The 17,384-nt window shown below is 45.8% G+C and overlaps 1 protein-coding gene across 1 annotated transcript in view; it reads right to left on the bottom strand.

Annotated features, from left to right (window-relative positions):
* LOC138292914 (complement C3-like) overlaps window positions 1-17,384 on the bottom strand; it is a 2,405,892-nt gene that overhangs the window by 1,883,932 nt on the left and 504,576 nt on the right. The window contains exon 10 of the mRNA XM_069231788.1: window positions 3,582-3,697. Coding sequence (XP_069087889.1) covers window positions 3,582-3,697 — 116 coding nt within the window. The remainder of the gene's footprint in view (window positions 1-3,581; window positions 3,698-17,384) is intronic.

Here is a 17,384-nt window from a genome sequence, read left to right as displayed (position 1 = left end):
TGGAGCTGGATCTTGGCCAGACTAAAGGTGGAGGTGAAAAAGATCATGCAGCCTCATGAACTGAGCCTGAAGGAGCTGGACGTTAAAGCCAAGCAAGCAGAATCCAGCAGCACTGATGGCAGCAAATCAGCAGTGTCTACTTAAGAGTCCACATTGCCAAAGACCTGATGCCCAGTTATGGGGTAAGGGATGATATGGATAAGTGGCTTTCAGCCTATGTGGTATCCATGAGGGCCATTACGGTTCCAGAGGAGCACTCAGGGGTTGCTTGTGGAAATATATGCCTCCAGTGGGCAGGGACACACTCCTGACTCTAGAGGTAGAGGACCAGACTAGGTATACCCCCATTAAGGCCATTCCTCTTTCTAAATTTGGGTTAACCCCTTAAAAGTATATAAAGAGGTTCAGGGACAGCCACAAGCTTCCCAACCAGACTTCAGTGGACTTTCTAGATTATGCTAGCAAGGCACTGAAGGACTAGGGGAGGGGCAGGAAGGTAGATAATTTCAATGGGCTGTGCAACCTGATTCTGAAGGATCACATGCTCAATAGTTGTTTTACAGAGCTGTGCCAACACCTGGTCGACAGCAAGCTGACTGACCCCAAGAAGCTTGCTCAGGAGGTGGACCACTGGCCCAGGACTAAAGTGTCCAAAAGTCACATGGGAGGACTCCCACAAGGGTGTTCAGGGTTCCCACAAAAAGAAAGAGGGGGCAAATGAAAAGAAGGAGTCTTCTGTAGGTCCCCAAAATAGTTCTCAAGGGAAAGGGTCCCCATCCTAATCTGGCCACCACAAGAAACACTTCTCAGGTAAAAATTAGTGCTATGAGTATGGGCACCACATGGGTGACCCCAAGTGTCCCAAGAGGGTGCAGCCTCCCACTGGAGGTAAACCCCCAGGGTTGGCGAGTGTAGTGCTTCAGGAGGAGATGGTCCCTGTTAGTAGGGGGGAAGTCAGTGACCTTACCCTATTGTCCCTGGCTGATAAACAGATGGTGGCCAAAACCCACATGCCTTCCAATACTGCAAAGTATAGGCAGCGGGTTACCATCAATGGGCAGAGGGTGGAGGCTCTGAGGAACACAGGAACCAGCATGACTACAGTAAGGTATCATCTGGTGTCCTCAGAGCAAGTCATTCCCAATACATTCCACCAAGTTGCAGTAGCAGAAAACCAGGAGAGCCACTACTCTGTGGCTCTAGTTCCCTTTGAGTGGGGAGGGGTCCCAGGTCTTCTGAAAAGTTGCTCCAAGCAACTTGCCTGTAGACTGTCTACTAGAAAATGACCTGGAGCACACTGCCTGAAAGGAAGTGGAGCTCATGTCCCACCTGGAAATGTTGGAGTTGCCTGAGTGAGTCTATGTGACCACCACGTCCATGGCTGCCCAGAAAGGGAGTAAAAAGGGTCTGGAGCCCGGAGACAAGGCCCAGACAACTGCCAGCAGAAGGAAGGGCAGGGGGCATGGGAACACAGCCCCTCTTTGTCTCCCAGAGGACGTGGATGGAGTGCCAGAGGAGGCCCCCAAGAATCCACTGAGGAGGACATTGCCTCCTTTGGAGACCTCTCTTAACTTGCTGGAAGGCACGCAGAAGGGGGTCCAACCAGGGAGGAGTTCTTTCTAGCACAGAAAGAGCACCCAATCCCGGAAAGCATGAGGTGGCAAGCTGAAGCCCAGACAGCTGGTGGAACCTCTGGAGATCACCCCATTTATTGGGAGAGTGACCTCCTGTACAGTGAACCCAAAGCACCTTTGCGTGGGGCAACAAGAGCCCTAGTTGTTCCTAAGTGCTACAGGACTTTTTAAAATTGAAGTTAGCCCATGAGATTCCCCTGGCAGGACATCATGGGCAGGACAAGACCTTTGTCAGGACTGTCACCCACCTTTACTGGCCCAGGGTGAAGGTGTCCTCAGATTGTTTCTGCAGGACTTGTGTGACCTGCCAGGCCAGTGGGAAGTCAGGAAAAAAGCTAAAAGCTCCCCTGCAACCCTTACCTGTCTTTGGCACCCACTTTGAAAGGGTGTGCATCAACATCATTGGGCTCCTAGATCCCAAGACCACCTCTGGCAACAGATTTATCCTGGTCTTGGTGGACCATGCTACAAGATATCCAGAGGCCATATGTCTGGGAACCGCAACTACACCTGCAATAGCTAGGGCCCTAATGGAGATTTTCACCAGAGTAGGTTTCCCCAAAGAAGTGGTGTCTGACAGGGGCACCAACTGTATGTCAGCTTATATACAATCTATGTGGAAGGAGTGTGGAGTTACCTGTATGTTCTCCATACCCTCTCATCCACAAACCAATGGGATCGCTAAGAAGGTGGAAGTCGGTGTCCTCTTGCCCTGCCTACTTTTGCTTACAAGGAGGTACCACAGAAGGGGGTTGGGTTCAGTCCCTTTGAACTTCTGTATGGTTAGCCTGTAAGGGAACCTCTCAGTCTGGTTAAGGAGGGCTGGGAACAAGCACCCAAGAAACCTCCTCAAGATCTGGTTAGCTACATGCTAACTCTCAGGAACCAGATGGCCAAGTTCTGTAAGAAGGCTTCTGAGAACTTAGAGGCAAGCAAGGAGTTGACAAAGTAGTGGTACGACCAGATGGCTACCTCTGAGGAATTCCAGCCTGGACAAAAAGTGATGCGCTGGTGGTGCTAGGGGCTTGTAAATATGCCCTTATTAGCCAGATAACAACGTTCCACTACCTCTTTCCTCTTTCTGTGTGATATTGTTGAAAGAATATGCCCGCCCATTTCCAGAGAAGGAAAGGGCTGGACTTAATTTTGTAAATGCCCATATTTGGGGTGTTCACAAACTTGTAAGGCTAACCATGCCTTGGAACGTTCAGTTCCCACCCTTTACATGAGATTTACTGCTCTGCACTCCTGGTAGAGAAATCGACAGTAGTAAAACCATTTACCTTGTTGAGGAATCCTTTTGTGAATTCTTTCCTGGCAGAAATGTAGGTATTTTCAGAAGCAGCTGAAAATAGCTTTGTGAGCAAGGCCCATTATCTCTAACATGATTGGCATTGAAGTACATCGATAGTGGAGTCAAGTCTGGTGACTGCATCAAAAGAGTACCAGATTTATTCTAACCATGTTAAATTTACCCTGAAAGTTAACATTACCAGTTAGCTCATCAAATAATGGTTTAGAATGGAAATTCAAAAACCCTTGAGTTGATAATATCTTGATCCAAGAATGCATCAGGTTAGGATTCAAAGTTTTACTAATGATATCAAACACAAAATATGGAATTACTCGTCCAACAATAGTAGATTCCTCAAACATATTTCTATATTACTTGGAAGAACAACAGGTTGCCAACAACGTATGACTGCCTAAGTCTTCATATGGGCATACATTTGATTTTATATTGCAGCGATGTACACTCATCATCATATCTCTTTTACTATAATCGAGTCACATTAGTTGAGGATACCACGAAATCCATGGTCCTTAATGTTGGTGATTATGAATTACTGGTAGTAACAGAGGAAAGCACATGAAAAGACAAAGGCTGGTTGCGAGTTTTATCAAACAATCATGAATGAATGCACATCAAATCAAGATGTATCTTACTGAGAAGTCGAAGGGCATCCCTGGTTTGAAATAGTGTGGTGTCTGAGTGATCTGGATTCGGTATGGAGACTCAACAATTTGGATGCCCGATCTTTCTGCTTGGACCATGTCACCACCTAAAAAAAAAAAAAAAAAAAGATGTTCACTCTTTTTCACAATGTTCTCTCTTTTCACATCTATCAAGACAAACTCATCTAAAATACATTCTACAACTTATCTTACTTTTCAGTAAAGACCAGCATTGTTTCTCTGTATAACTTCACTAATAAGCATATGAGTACCATTAGACATAGGGGCTTTATTACAAGCCCCTTGCGCTGCTGTAGCATCACTTTTTTTTTACGCTGTGGTGGCGCAAGCACTCCCCTACACTGCACCACATTTACAAACTGGTGCAATGGGACCATCACACCAGTCTGTAAAGCCCTGCACCAGGTATAATATACGCAGGGTGGGTCTACCCACGTTAAAAGCCACGAAAAACTGGAGCAGTGAAATTTACTGCATTTCACTGTGTCGTTCTGCGACTTCACTATGTCAAAAAAGTCAGCTCAGAATATGCTTTGAACTGAAGCAGGGCTTTTTAACATGGGAACCTTCCACGTATTTCTGAGGTAGCATAATTTTTTATGCTCGTCCAGCAATGCGTCAGTTTAGGACCACAGATGCATCAGAATTTCTACCTCATCTGTGGAAATGTGCGCCATGGAGCACTATATCATAAATACAGGGCTATCATGGTGCCCTGGGCTAGTGGAAGAAAACTGGTGCATCGATTACGATGTGCCTGTTTCTTGTAAATGAGGCCCATAGTTTTTAAGGCAATAAACGTTTGTTCTAGGGATGGGGTACAGTCGTCCATTTAAATGAATCCCTTTAAGGCCACTGCTTGCGCACAGTCCAATGTGTCAATGGCATTAATAGAGCATTTATAACATTTCTATAATACCACATTGTCTTTGGTTGTATTGTGGGATAATTCTACAATATTTAGAGGTGTCTTTGAACTGTTGTGAAAGCTGCAGACATTTTCCGGTAAAATGTTACCAGGACAATTGTGGCACATTTGGGGTTCTACGTGAAGTTGAGCACTGCTTTCCTAAGGTTGAGCAAAGTGAACTCTGGGCGAAGGGGTGTTACCCTGCATAAACAATTTCATGTGAGCAGTATTGCTGCATTCTTGCAGCACCACACATGCCATAAGTTCACCCATGGCAAGCACTTTGGCCCCATCTGGACCTGGCCCATTTATAATGAGCATAATATCCTTAAACACCAAGGCCCTGCCACTGCACTTCCTGCTCCCCCTCCTCTTCAGACAACATAGTACATTAGGGGCCATATGTACGAACACTTTTTCCCATAGACACAGAATGGGTAAAAACCTTTGCCACATCTGGCCCCAGATCCCCGCACTGCCATTCTTCTTCTTACGTTGCTCTGATGAAGTTACTTGGAAATCTAAACCTAAGGTAGGTTATGTCAATACACACTGTTAGTAAACCTGATGTAGAAGTACCCGACAGCAGCCTAAATTAACAGTTTGACATATTTCTCATATGAGAGACTTGACACCTTCAGAGCCGCACTGGGAACCCAAAGCCCCAAGTGCAGCAAGAACAGCAATGAATGCAATTCCTATACATCGGATAAATACCTTTGATCAAGCTCTTTATGAGCTATAAATGCTGGCACACTCTGAGGCAATGATGATAGGTATCATTTAAATTGATTTTCAGCAATGTGTAGTGATGAGTAATCAGCATAACCCTATGTGTCACTCCAAAAAGAGGCTACTGAAATACAACCCCACTAGTCAGTTATTGTCACGCCTGAATGCAAAGTCAAAGACTGAAGAAATGGTTCCATAAAAAAATGCCTTTTCATTATTATTAGTTTGTGGAGTGTATATGATATCATGTGTGAGGAAAATGCAAATGGCTGCAAGGGCAGAAGAATGAGCTGATCGACAAGCAGCTGATATGGAAGCAGGAAAAGTGAGTAATGAATCAGAGTTGATCATGAAAAGCACAAAACTGGTGCACACAAGTTGATGTCTCCAAAGAAGAAAAAGATATGCTCCCCATAAAAGAAAATGTCCAGCCATGGGACAGACATGCAAAGAAAGCCACTTCATAACGGTCTGCAAAGTGAAAGAGAAACCACATGTGTCACAGGGAGGACAGAAAATAGATGCCAGAAGGTTTCAGAAGCATTCTTGCCATACCCACAAGGCCAAAAGGCAACATCAGTTACGACAAGTAGAAATCAAGCACAGTCGATCATCGTCAAGTTCCTCATATAAAGGCTCTTCAATGTCATTATCAAGCACTAGTGAAGAAGACCGATGTGCATTGATAATATCGATTAAGGAACGACATGAACATGTAAGATTAGCTGCTTGCAAAGAAGATCAAAAGTCAAAAAAGAATCACCAAACAAAGCAACAAAATTCATGTGGACACTGTCCTAAAATTACAATAAGGGTGAACGATCGCACCATAACCTTCCTAATAAACAGAACTGGCCGATTAACATCATGCCTTTGGAAAGGTACAACATCCAGACTCCTGTGACACACCTTACTACATCAAACACAAAGGCATACACGAGATGCTTCTAAACTGCTACAGAATCAAGGGTCACTTAAAGAAACCTTGTGACATAAAAGAATGTGACAGCAAGCGCCAATTCATATCCTTCAGGGAACTTCATCTAGTGCATACCTACTTAACTTTACCACTGCTGCTGACATGGGACTGATGTCTCTAAACTACAACATCCACGCTCAGGCTAAAAGTTTGAGTCAGTCCGCATTGTTTCATGGCTTAGGATGACTCAAGAAGATGAAAGTGTAGCTTCATATTGATGAAGGTATTCGCCCTGTTGCCCAGCGGAACCACAGAGTCTCTTTTCATTTACAAGCAGCCTTTGAGAAAGAACTAGAAACAGTGTTGAAGCATGACATCATTGAACGCTCCACTGGTCCTATGCCATGGGTTTTGCCCATAGTTATGGTGCCAAAAAAGGCAGTGGAGGTGCAGTGTGCATTTGTGTTGATGTGTGTCAGGCCAAGAAAGGAATGGAGAGAGAGAGACATCCTGGTCCCCACATAGTGGACATGATCATGCAGCTGAACAGAGACAAAATCTTCTCCCATCTTGACCTGAACAAAGGATACCATAATCTCGAGCTGAAAGAGAACTATAGGTATATTACTACTTTTTGTCTCATGTTGGTTTGTTCAGATACAAAAGACTGCGGGCCTGATTGACATCTTGGCAGATGAGTTATTCCATCAAAACGGTAATGGATATCCAGTCCACCGAAATATAAATCCCATTATATCCTATGAGATTTATATTTCCGTGGACAGGATATCCATCACCGTTGTGATGGAATAACTTGTCAGCTAAGATCTCAATCAGGCCCTGAGTTTTGAAGTATCTTCAGCTGCAGAGATATTTCAGGATGTTATTCACTGAGTTAGTCAACCTGTTATGTATTCTTTCAACTACAGCAATGATATTCTAGTATTTCGGGCAACACATAAGGAGCATGACAAGGCTCTTCGGCAAGTGTGCCAAATACTTGCTGATGCAGGTCTCACTCTGAATGCAGCAAAGTGTGAGTTTCATAAAACCAAACTTAAATTCTTTGGGCACAAATTCTCCACTGTGGGAATGAATCCTGACCCGGATAAGATGCAAGCACTGACATCTATCAGCTCCCCTTAAGGCGTAACCATGCTACTGTCCTTCTTAGGCATGGCCAGTTATTGCTCAGGGTACATTCATGACTTTGCTATGGTAAGTGACCCATTGAGAGACTTAACAAAGCAGAATGTCCCATTCTAGTGATCTCCTGAATGCTATCACTGTTTCAAAGAAATAAAACATGCAATTGGGAATGAAACTGAAATGGCCTATTTCAACCCCACGTTACATACTGAGATCATAGTAGATGAGAGACTGGTCGGATTGGGGCAATCTGTACTCAAGACAATGGCCATCTGAATGTCCAGAGATACATTGTAGCCTAAGTCAGTAGAAACCTGAAATAGAACAGGCCTACTCTCAGCCGGAGAAGGAGAGTCTGGCCGTAGTATGAGCCTGCAAACATTTTCATGTGGTTTGATATGGGAAAAGCTTCACTATCATCACAGACCACCAGATGTTGCCCACTATCTTTGGAATCCCAAAAGCTAGGATGCTCCCTTGCATCGAGAGGTGGGAGTTACAACTGCAAGAGTATGACTACGTGATTGTACTTCAGCTTAGGAAAGACAAACACTCTGCAGATTACTTTTCATGACTGCTGCTTAATTGCCACAGTTCGACATTTAAAGTGGCTGAAAAGTATCTCAACCTCATTGTGGAGCACAGCACACTAGTAGCTCTATCCACTAAACAGATAACTGTTGCTACCAAAGCAAATAAAAACATACTCATCCTCAAAGAACTCATCACACGTAATCTTGGAAGAAAAACACTTGACCTTTTGCTGATGATGTTGAATTCCAAAAATTTTAATATGTACAGGATGAGATATACATCACCCAGGAGAGTACCATATTGAAGGCTTGAGAAGTGTCATACCTGAAAGCCTGAGACAGCAAATCAAGCTATCCCATGAAGGATTTTGTGGCATTGTAGCCACCAGAAGAGCCCTAACAGATCGAGATTGATTCCCTCACCTTGATGAATGAATTGAGAGAGAGCTAAAAGCAAGCCATCTTTGTAACTGTTTATCCCCCAAAGTGATGCAACATCCATTTACAATGCCTGCCCTTCCTGTGCATGCCTGGGAAAGAGATGCAGTGGATTTCTTTGGGCCTTTAGAAAATGGACATCATCTCATGGTACTCATTGATGAATACTCGTATTTTCCTTTGGTGGAACACTTATTATCGACAACCCAAGATAAAGTCATCAAGCGGCTTGATGACATCTTTGCAGCATGGGGCATACCCACTATTCTTAAATTTGATAATGGCCCGCCTTTCAATAGCAAAGAACTCAAGGAGTTTCTTGTTTGACCCAATGTCAAGCACCAAAAGTGTACACCTCTCTGGCCTGGTGTTGTTGATTGATTTATGGGAACCCTCAAAAGGGTAATTCAGCAAGTGTTGATGGAGGGAATCAATCTAAACCAAGCTCTGTATCAAGGACGTCATGCCTATCAATAAACTTCTCATTCCACAACAGGTGAGAGCCCTGACACCTTGCTATTTGGAGGAGTCATCCAACGCAACTAGGACATTGAACATTAGACCGATCGAAAAATGATGACAAGGTTTGTGTCACAGATGCTTCTCAAAAGTGCAAAATGATAACATATGGTTATCAGAGCAGACACACCCAGGAAACAGTATGAGAAAAGGGGACTGGGTCCTGGTCAGACAGAAATGGAAGCGGAAAACAAGCACTCTGTTTGCTGTCGACCCTTTGAGAGTTGTGACATGTAAAAGATACATGGTGACAGCACATAGTCTGGGAAAAACCATCACATCGGACTTGCCACACTTTAAACACCTACCTCAATGTTCATCAGCTCCTGAGATCATAAGCGATGCCAGTGCATTTCCACTACCTCATACCACCCGATCTGGCGGACCAGTGCAACTTGATGACTCATTGAGTAAATATGATGCTCACATTGTTTGTACTTTTTATTTTTCAAAGGAGGAGATGTAGAGTATGTGATATCATGTGCACTAGGACCCTAGCGGTTCTGGGTGGACTCTAGATCGGAGTTACGTAATCTGATGGGAGGTGTTCAGGTGTGGTCATGAAAGCTATAATGCAATGCGGACAGAGCACAATAGTATGTTGAAGAATAAAGATGCCTGCTACAGAGCTCTGTGTGTCGTATTAATTTTCTGCTGGGCTAGGGAAGACGCTACAACTATTTGCACAATCAAGTAAAACATCTAAATAGGAGAATGTGTCAACCCCACTGACAAGAATCTCTATTACTCAGAAAACTCATTATTTTTGTTGGGCTTAGGCCTACTAACATTACACAAGACTTAGTTAAATTGTTATTTAAGTTCAGAGTGTCCATGAATGTCATAAATGAACCTACAGGTTTTTACAACCCCTGTGATGTGCTTGTCAATAAACCTGTATAATTGGCATATGGTAAAGCTGGAATTGGACTAAAGTCATTTCTATATGATTTAAATACAATGTAAACAAAATAGAGCAAAAATGCTGACTCGATGGAGCCCCCGCATTACATGGAACAAGTGTATGCATTCACCATCCATCCCTTACCTCAATGAGGCTGATAAATTATTGTTAAGGTCACGTAAGAAGGTCACAATATTAGGATCCATCTCTAATGATCTAAGAGTTTTCCAAAGTTTGTCTCAATTTACCATACAGAAGGCCGGGCTAAGGTCCCTAAATGCCTAAATGAATGCATCCTGCTTAGCCACTTGATCAGATGAAGATTTAAACTTTGGTAAGGGGTCTCTAAACCAGGCCTAAATCCATGCAGCAGATATGAGAGTATTTGATTATCATTGGCTTATATGGTAAACCTGTTTAGAATGGCTCTATCACATTAATCACTATGCCAATAAAAGAGATGGGTCTATAGCAGTGGGGGTCAATTTATCACCCTTTTGAGCATCAATTGTTGACTGTGACTTAGGGCCAGATGTAGCAAAAAAGCAATTTGCGACTTGCAAATTGCGAGTCCCTGCGACTCGCAATTTGCAAGTCGCAAATTGCTATGCAGTACGGTGTCTCAGACACCGACTGCAACTCGCAATGGGGTCGCAATGACCCACCTCATGAATATTCATGAGGTGGGTCGAAAATTGCAGCCCCATTGCGAGTATAGGCACTCGCTAACATGGAGGCCTGCTGACGTCAGCAGACCTCCATGTTAGCGACCTGCTTTTAAATAAAGCAGTTTTTTTTTTTTTTAAATGTAGCCCGTTTTCCCTAAGGGAAAACGAGCTGCATTTCAAAAAAATCCGAAACCTTTTGTTTCGGTTTTTTCAGGGCAGGGAGTGGTCCCTTGGACCACTCCCTGCCCTGAAAAAATGTTTTGGGGTCCAGTCTCAAACTGGAAGGGGTCCCATGGGGACCCCTTCCAATTTGCGAGTGGGTTACCATCCACTTGAAGTGGATGGTAACTGCGACTCCATTTGCGACCGCGTACGCAGTCGCAAATGGAGTTGCATACCACTGCGACTCGCAAATAGGAAGGGAACACCCCTTCCTATTTGCGATTCGGAAATGCATTTTGCGAGTCGGTAACGACTCGCAAAATGCATTTCTGCATAGGAAACACGCATTTGCGACTCGCAAAGTGTTTCCTACATCTGGCCCTTAGAATCTTAAATACCTTGCTTCATTGCAACATTGAGGGAGTGAGTAGAGGGGCCCAAACTGTAAGATTTGATTTATACAGGTCTGCTGGAACTCCATCAGGTGCAGGAGCTTTGTTTTTAACTGTTGACATTATGATGTTGCTTTGTCCAATGAAAAAGAAAGGTTAGATTATGTAGGGGTTACGGATAGGCAAAGTTAAAGAAGCAGAACTGAAAGAATCACTTAAAGAAACATAAATCCCCTTGAAGTGGTAGACACATTTATTGGAATATGGGAACACAGTGAAACACCCTGTAGGGAAAAAAGAGACTAGTTATAAAGGGCTACATGTATAAAACGTTATTGCATTCGCAAACGGTGCGAAACGCAAAATTCGGCTATTTGCTAATGCAAAAATGCCTTTCACAATGTACGAAAGTCATTCACAGTGCAGTTTTAAGGAATCCCAAAAATAGGGATTCCTTAAAATTGCAACCCCATTTAGAGAATCACAAATTGTGATTCTCTAAATAGGAAATCGCAAATAGAGAATTCATATTTGTGATTTCCAAAGCACATGTATCAAGCATTTCCTAAATGTGAATTGGGCATTTAGAAAATACAATTATCACGAATTAAAGTTTGGTGGTAAGCATGTGCAACTTTTAAAAATGCATTATAAATGCATTTTTTAAATTGACATGTAGCGCACACATGCCCCTAAGGCATGTGTGTGCTGCACATGTCCTCAGATATTTTTTTGGGGTGCATCAGAGGGGGCCTTAAGCCCCCAGCACCCTGGGGTTTGCATTACCTAATTTGCGAATTCCTAACTGGAATTCACAAATTGGGAAACGCAAAACCATTTGCACCTATGGGCCTACAGCCCCGTAGGGTTGAATGGAGTCCCATTCTCTATTTAAGAAATCGCTAGTACTGAATCGCAAAATTCATCCATCCCATTTTGCATTTCTTAAAATTTGCTATTTAAGAAATGCAATTAGGATTTTTGATACATCTGGCCCAAAATGTCCCAAAACAATGTACTATATGCAAAATTTACTTGCAAGAATTAGATGTTCCCAGGCCTTTTCAGGTAACAGAATTTTCCTGTCTTTAACCCCTTCATTATTACTAAAGTAACAGCCAGGACTTCCACTCTCGCTCTCAGATTTTTTTTAGAGGCCTTAATCAATTCCTGCTGAGCTTTTTAACAGGTGTGAATGAACAACGCTTGATGGTTTTGAGTAACCTGAAATGGTCAGAGTCTTGAACATTTTCTAAAAAGAGACAATTATTTATTTGGCTTATAATCTCAATGTACCTTGAAATTTAGGCAGTAGAAAAGATAGAGTTGTAGCCATGCAGGAAAAGGGAATTTGAACCATCCCAGGTTTCTGGAGGCAAATAATATTATGGTAGTCATTATAACATTTCTGGTGACTGTCAAAGTGGCGGTAATACCGCCAACAGGCTGGCGGTAATTACCGCCAAATTAACACCATGTGAGTGATAACTCCCATAGACAGCCAATGTACCACACCAACCATCAGGGCGTTAACACCACTGAGCACGGCGGTAGCCATCAACAGCCAGGCGGAAGACATGGTAGCACCCACCATATTATGACACAGCACATCGCCACGATTTCCGTGGCAGTACCAACGCCATCAAAAGCCTGGAGGAAACACAACACAGAAGATGGAAGACTCACCATTAGAGATACAGAGAATATCAACGCCGCCATGGAACCGGAACTACAGGTTTTCCCGATGCTTGTCTATGCCATGCTCCACCTGGAACACCAACGCCGACGAAGATGAGGACAGTGAGTACAGCCGCCTAGCACACAAGGGAGGGAGGGAGGAAAAGGAGAGTGACACACACACGCACAACACACACCATTCACACACACATAATACACACAACCAGCTGCAGATGTAAACCAATGACACAGGGCACACAGCATAATAATACAAGAACTACAGGTCGGCAGTACTGAGATTGTAATTGCCTGGCTACAGCCACCATATGAACCAATAGGAGAACCAAGATATATGAACAATTGTCCAGAAAGGGACAATGCCAAGTTGTAGGAAAGTATCATCTTGCCTGGCACGTTACCCCCATATTTCACTGTATATATGTTGTTTTAGTGTATGTTTCACTGGGACCCTGCCAGCCAGGGCCCCAGTGCTCATAAGTGTGCCCTGTATGTGTTTCCTGTGTGATGACTAACTGTCTCACTGAGGTTCTGCTAACCAGAACCTCAGTGGTTATGCTCTCTCTGCTTTCTAAATTGTCACTAACAGGCTAGTGACCAATTTCACCAATTCACATTGGCATACTGGAACACCCTTATATTTCCCTAGTATATGGTACTGAGGTACCCAGGGTATTGGGGTTCCAGGAGAAGGGTATTGGGGTTCCAGGAGATCCCTGTGGCTGCAGCATTTCTTTTGCCACCCATAGGGAGCTCTGACAATTCTTACACAGGCCTGCCACTGCAGCCTGAGTGAAATAACATCCACGTTATTTCACAGCCATTTACCACTGCACTTAAGTAACTTATAAGTCACCTATATGTCTAACCTTCACCTGGTAAAGGTTGGGTGCTAAGTTACTTAGTGTGTGGGCACTCTGGCACTAGCCAAGGTGCCCCCACATCGTTCAGGGCAAATTCCCCGGACTTTGTGAGTGCGGGGACACCATTTCACGTGTGCACTATACATAGGTCACTACCTATGTATAGCGTCACAATGGTAACTCCGAACATGGCCATGTAACATGTCTAAGATCATGGAATTGTCACCCCAATGCCATTCTGGCATTGGGGTGACAATTCCATGATCCCCCGAGTCTCTAGCACAGACCTGGGTACTGTCAAACTACCTTTCCCGGGGTTTCACTGCAGCTTCTGCTGCTGCCAACCCCTCAGACAGGTTTCTGCCCTCCTGGGGTCCAGCCAGGCCTGGCCCAGGAAGGCAGAACAAAGGACTTCCTCAGAGAGAGGGTGTTACACCCTCTCCCTTTGGAAAAAGGTGTCAGGGCTGGGGAGGAGTAGCCCATCTCTGCATAAGCCAGTCTACACCGGTTCAGGGATCCCCCAGCCCTGCTCTGGCACGAAACTGGACAAAGGAAAGGGGAGTGACCACTCCCCTGACCTGCACCTCCCAGGGGAGGTGCCCAGAGCTCCTCCAGTGTGCTCCAGACCTCTGCCATCTTGGAAACAGAGGTGCTGCTCGCACACTGGACTGCTCTGAGTGGCCAGTGCCAGCAGGTGACGTCAGAGACTCCTTCTGATAGGTTCTTACCTGTGTTGCTAGCCTATCCTCCTTCCTAGGTAGCCAAACCTCCTTTTCTGGCTATTTAGGGTCTCTGCTTTGGGAAATTCTTTAGATAACGAATGCAAGTGCTCATCAGAGTTCCTCTGCATCTCTCTCTTCACCTTCTGCCAAAGGATCGACCGCTGACTGCTCAGGACGCCTGCAAAACCGCAACAAAGTAGCAAAGACGACTACTGCACCCTTGTATCGCTGATCCTGCTGCCTTCTCAACTCTTTCCTAGTGGTGCATGCTCTGGGGGTAGCCTGCCTCCTCCCTGCACTAGGAGCTCTGAAGAAATCTCCTGTGGGTCGAGGGAATCTTCCCCCTGCATCCGCAGGCAACAAAAGACTGCATCACCGGTCCTCTGGGTCCCCTGTCAGCACGACGAGCGTGGTCCCTGGAACTCAGCAACTCTGTCCAAGTGACTCCCACAGTCCAGTGACTCTTCAGTCCAAGTTTGGTGGAGGTAAGTCCTTGCCTCCCCACGCTAGACTGCATTGCTGGGTACTGCGTGATTTGCAGCTGCTCCGGCTCCTGTGCACTCTTCCAGGATTTCATTTGTGCACAGCCAAGCCTGGGTCCCCGGCACTCTAACCTGCAGTGCACAACTTCCTGAGTTGTCCTCCGGCGTCGTGGGACTCCCTTTTGTGTCTTCGGGTGAGCTCCAGTTCACTCCTCTTCGTAGTGCCTGTTCCGGCACTTCTGCGGGTGCTGCCTGCTCCTGTGAGGGCTCCCTGACTTGCTGAGTGCACCCTCTGTCTCCTCATCCAAGTGGTGAAATCCTGGTCCCTCCTGGTTTAGCATCCAAAAACCCTAACTGCGACCCTTGCAGCTAGAAAGGCTTGTTTGCGGTCTTTCTGCATGGGAAAACCTCTGCAAGCTTCTACACGACGTGGGACATCTATCCTCCAAAGGGGAAGTTTCTAGCCCTCTTCGTTCTTGCAGAATCCACAGCTTCTACCGTCCAGTGGCAGCTCCTTTGCACCCTCAGCTGGCATTTCCTGGGCATCTGCCCAATGTCGACTTTGTCGCGACTCTTGGACTTGGTCCCCTTGTTCCACAGGTACTCTCGTCCGGAAATCCACTTTGGTTGCTTTGCTGGTGTTGGTCTTCCTTGCAGAATTTCCCAATCACGACTTCTGTGCTCTCTGGGGAATATAGGTGCATTTTACACCTACTTTTCAGGGTCTTGGGGTGGGCTATTTTTCTAACCCTCACTGTTTTCTTACAGCCCCAGCGACCCTCTACAAGCTCACATAGGTTTGGGGTCCATTCGTGGTTTGCATTCCACTTCTGGAGTATATGGTTTGTGTTGCCCCTATACCTATGTGCTCCTATTGCAATCTACTGTAACTTTACATTGCTTGCATTACTTCCTTTTGCTATTACTGCATTTTTTGGTATTGTGTACATATATCTTGTGTATATTTGGCATCCTCATACTGAGGGTACTCACTGAGATACTTTTGGCATATTGTCATAAAAATAAAGTACCTTTATTTTTAGTATATCTGTGTATTGTGTTTTCTTATGATATTGTGCATATGACACCAGTGGAATAGTAGGAGCTTTGCATGTCTCCTAGTTCAGCCTAAGCTGCTCTGCTATAGCTACCTTCTATCAGCCTAAGCTGCTAGAAACACCTCTTCTACACTAATAAGGGATAACTGGACCTGGTACAGAGTGTAAGTACCCCTTGGTACCCACTACAAGCCAGGCCAGCCTCCTACACAAGTCCAAAGTACAAAAGGCCCACGTGGCCACAGGGCACAGTCCAAGCCAGAACTTGATCCTGACTAATTCTGCACAAAACTGTGCATGGGTGACATCTTGGAAGTGGACGGGCACCTCGGGGGAAGAGGGATGGGGTCCAACTCAGCTGAAGTCAGGAACTTGCCTACTGGTTATGGAGGGGGCTCCTTGCCAATTATCCTTTGCTGGAGAGTGCAAACTCACAGACTCTGAGGTGTCGAACTTGCCCACTGGTTCTGGAGGGAGCACCATGCCCATTTTAAATTGCTGGGGAGTGCAAGGTCACAGTCTCTCAGGTGGGGGACGTGCCCAATGGTTCTGGAGGGGGCTCCATGCCCATTTCAAATTGCTGGGGAGTGCAAGCTCACAATCTCTGAGGTGGGGAACCTGCCCACTGGTTCTGGAGGGGGCACCAGGCCCATTTCAAATTGCTGGGGAGTGCAAGGTCAGTCTCTCAGGTGGGGAACTTGCCCACTGGAGGGGGGTAATTTTACATCAGTCCAGGAGGGTGGCATACATGCCCTCTGCTGGAGGTGAGGGCTGCTGTGCCTCAGCAGGGGATGAGGGCCCGTGCCCACTGGTGGTGGTGTTGGTACCCTGCCAGCCTCTGCTGGAGGTGAGGGCTGCTGTGTCTCAGCAGGGGATAAGGGCCCGTGCCCACTGGTGGTGGTGGTGTTAGTACCCTGCCAGCCTCTTCAAGGGGGGAGGGCTGCTGAGTCTCAGCAGGGAATGAGGGTTTCTTCCCTTTTCTGGCTGGTGGAGTGGGATGCCTCCCTTTCCTGGCTGGTGGAGTGGATCCTACCCTTTCCTGGCTGGTGGAATGGGATCCTTCCCTTTCCTGGCTGGTGGAGTGGGATCCTTCCCTTTCCTGGCTGGTGGAGTGGGATTCTTCCCTGTTTTGCCTCCACGACTAGGAGGTGCCTCCACTGTCCCTGTGGACTGTTTGGCTGAAGTGCTGGGCTGGGTCGTTGGGATTCTGCTCTTATAGGATGGACTGGGGGGAAAGGGGAGGGAAGAGGTAAAGTTGGGCAAGAAAAAGCTTCTTAGGGAGGGGGGGCAGGATGAGTTAAGAGGGATGGGAGTGGAGTTTGAAGGAGTGGTTGTTTGAGGAGTACGTCTGCAGGACTTGGGTGCAGGTGCATGGGCAGTGTGCTGATGTGAGATGAATGGCTGTTGGGTGTCTGAGTGCCTTTATTTGTGTCCTTTAGGGGGGGCAGACGGGGTGGGAGAGGACACAGGGGACACGTGGATGGATGTTGTGGAAGTGTCCGCTAGTGATATGTGTGTGCTGCTGTTGAAGCAGTGCATGCAGGTATGAGTGTGGATGTGACTGTGAGGGAGGTGGAGGAGGAGGGAGGGAAGACATTGGAGGCAGTGGATATGGATTGTGTGAGTG

The sequence above is a fragment of the Pleurodeles waltl genome, chromosome 4_2, assembly GCF_031143425.1.
Source record: "Pleurodeles waltl isolate 20211129_DDA chromosome 4_2, aPleWal1.hap1.20221129, whole genome shotgun sequence".
Lineage (NCBI taxonomy): Eukaryota > Metazoa > Chordata > Amphibia > Caudata > Salamandridae > Pleurodeles > Pleurodeles waltl.
This window is presented reverse-complemented; position numbering and strand designations above follow the sequence as displayed.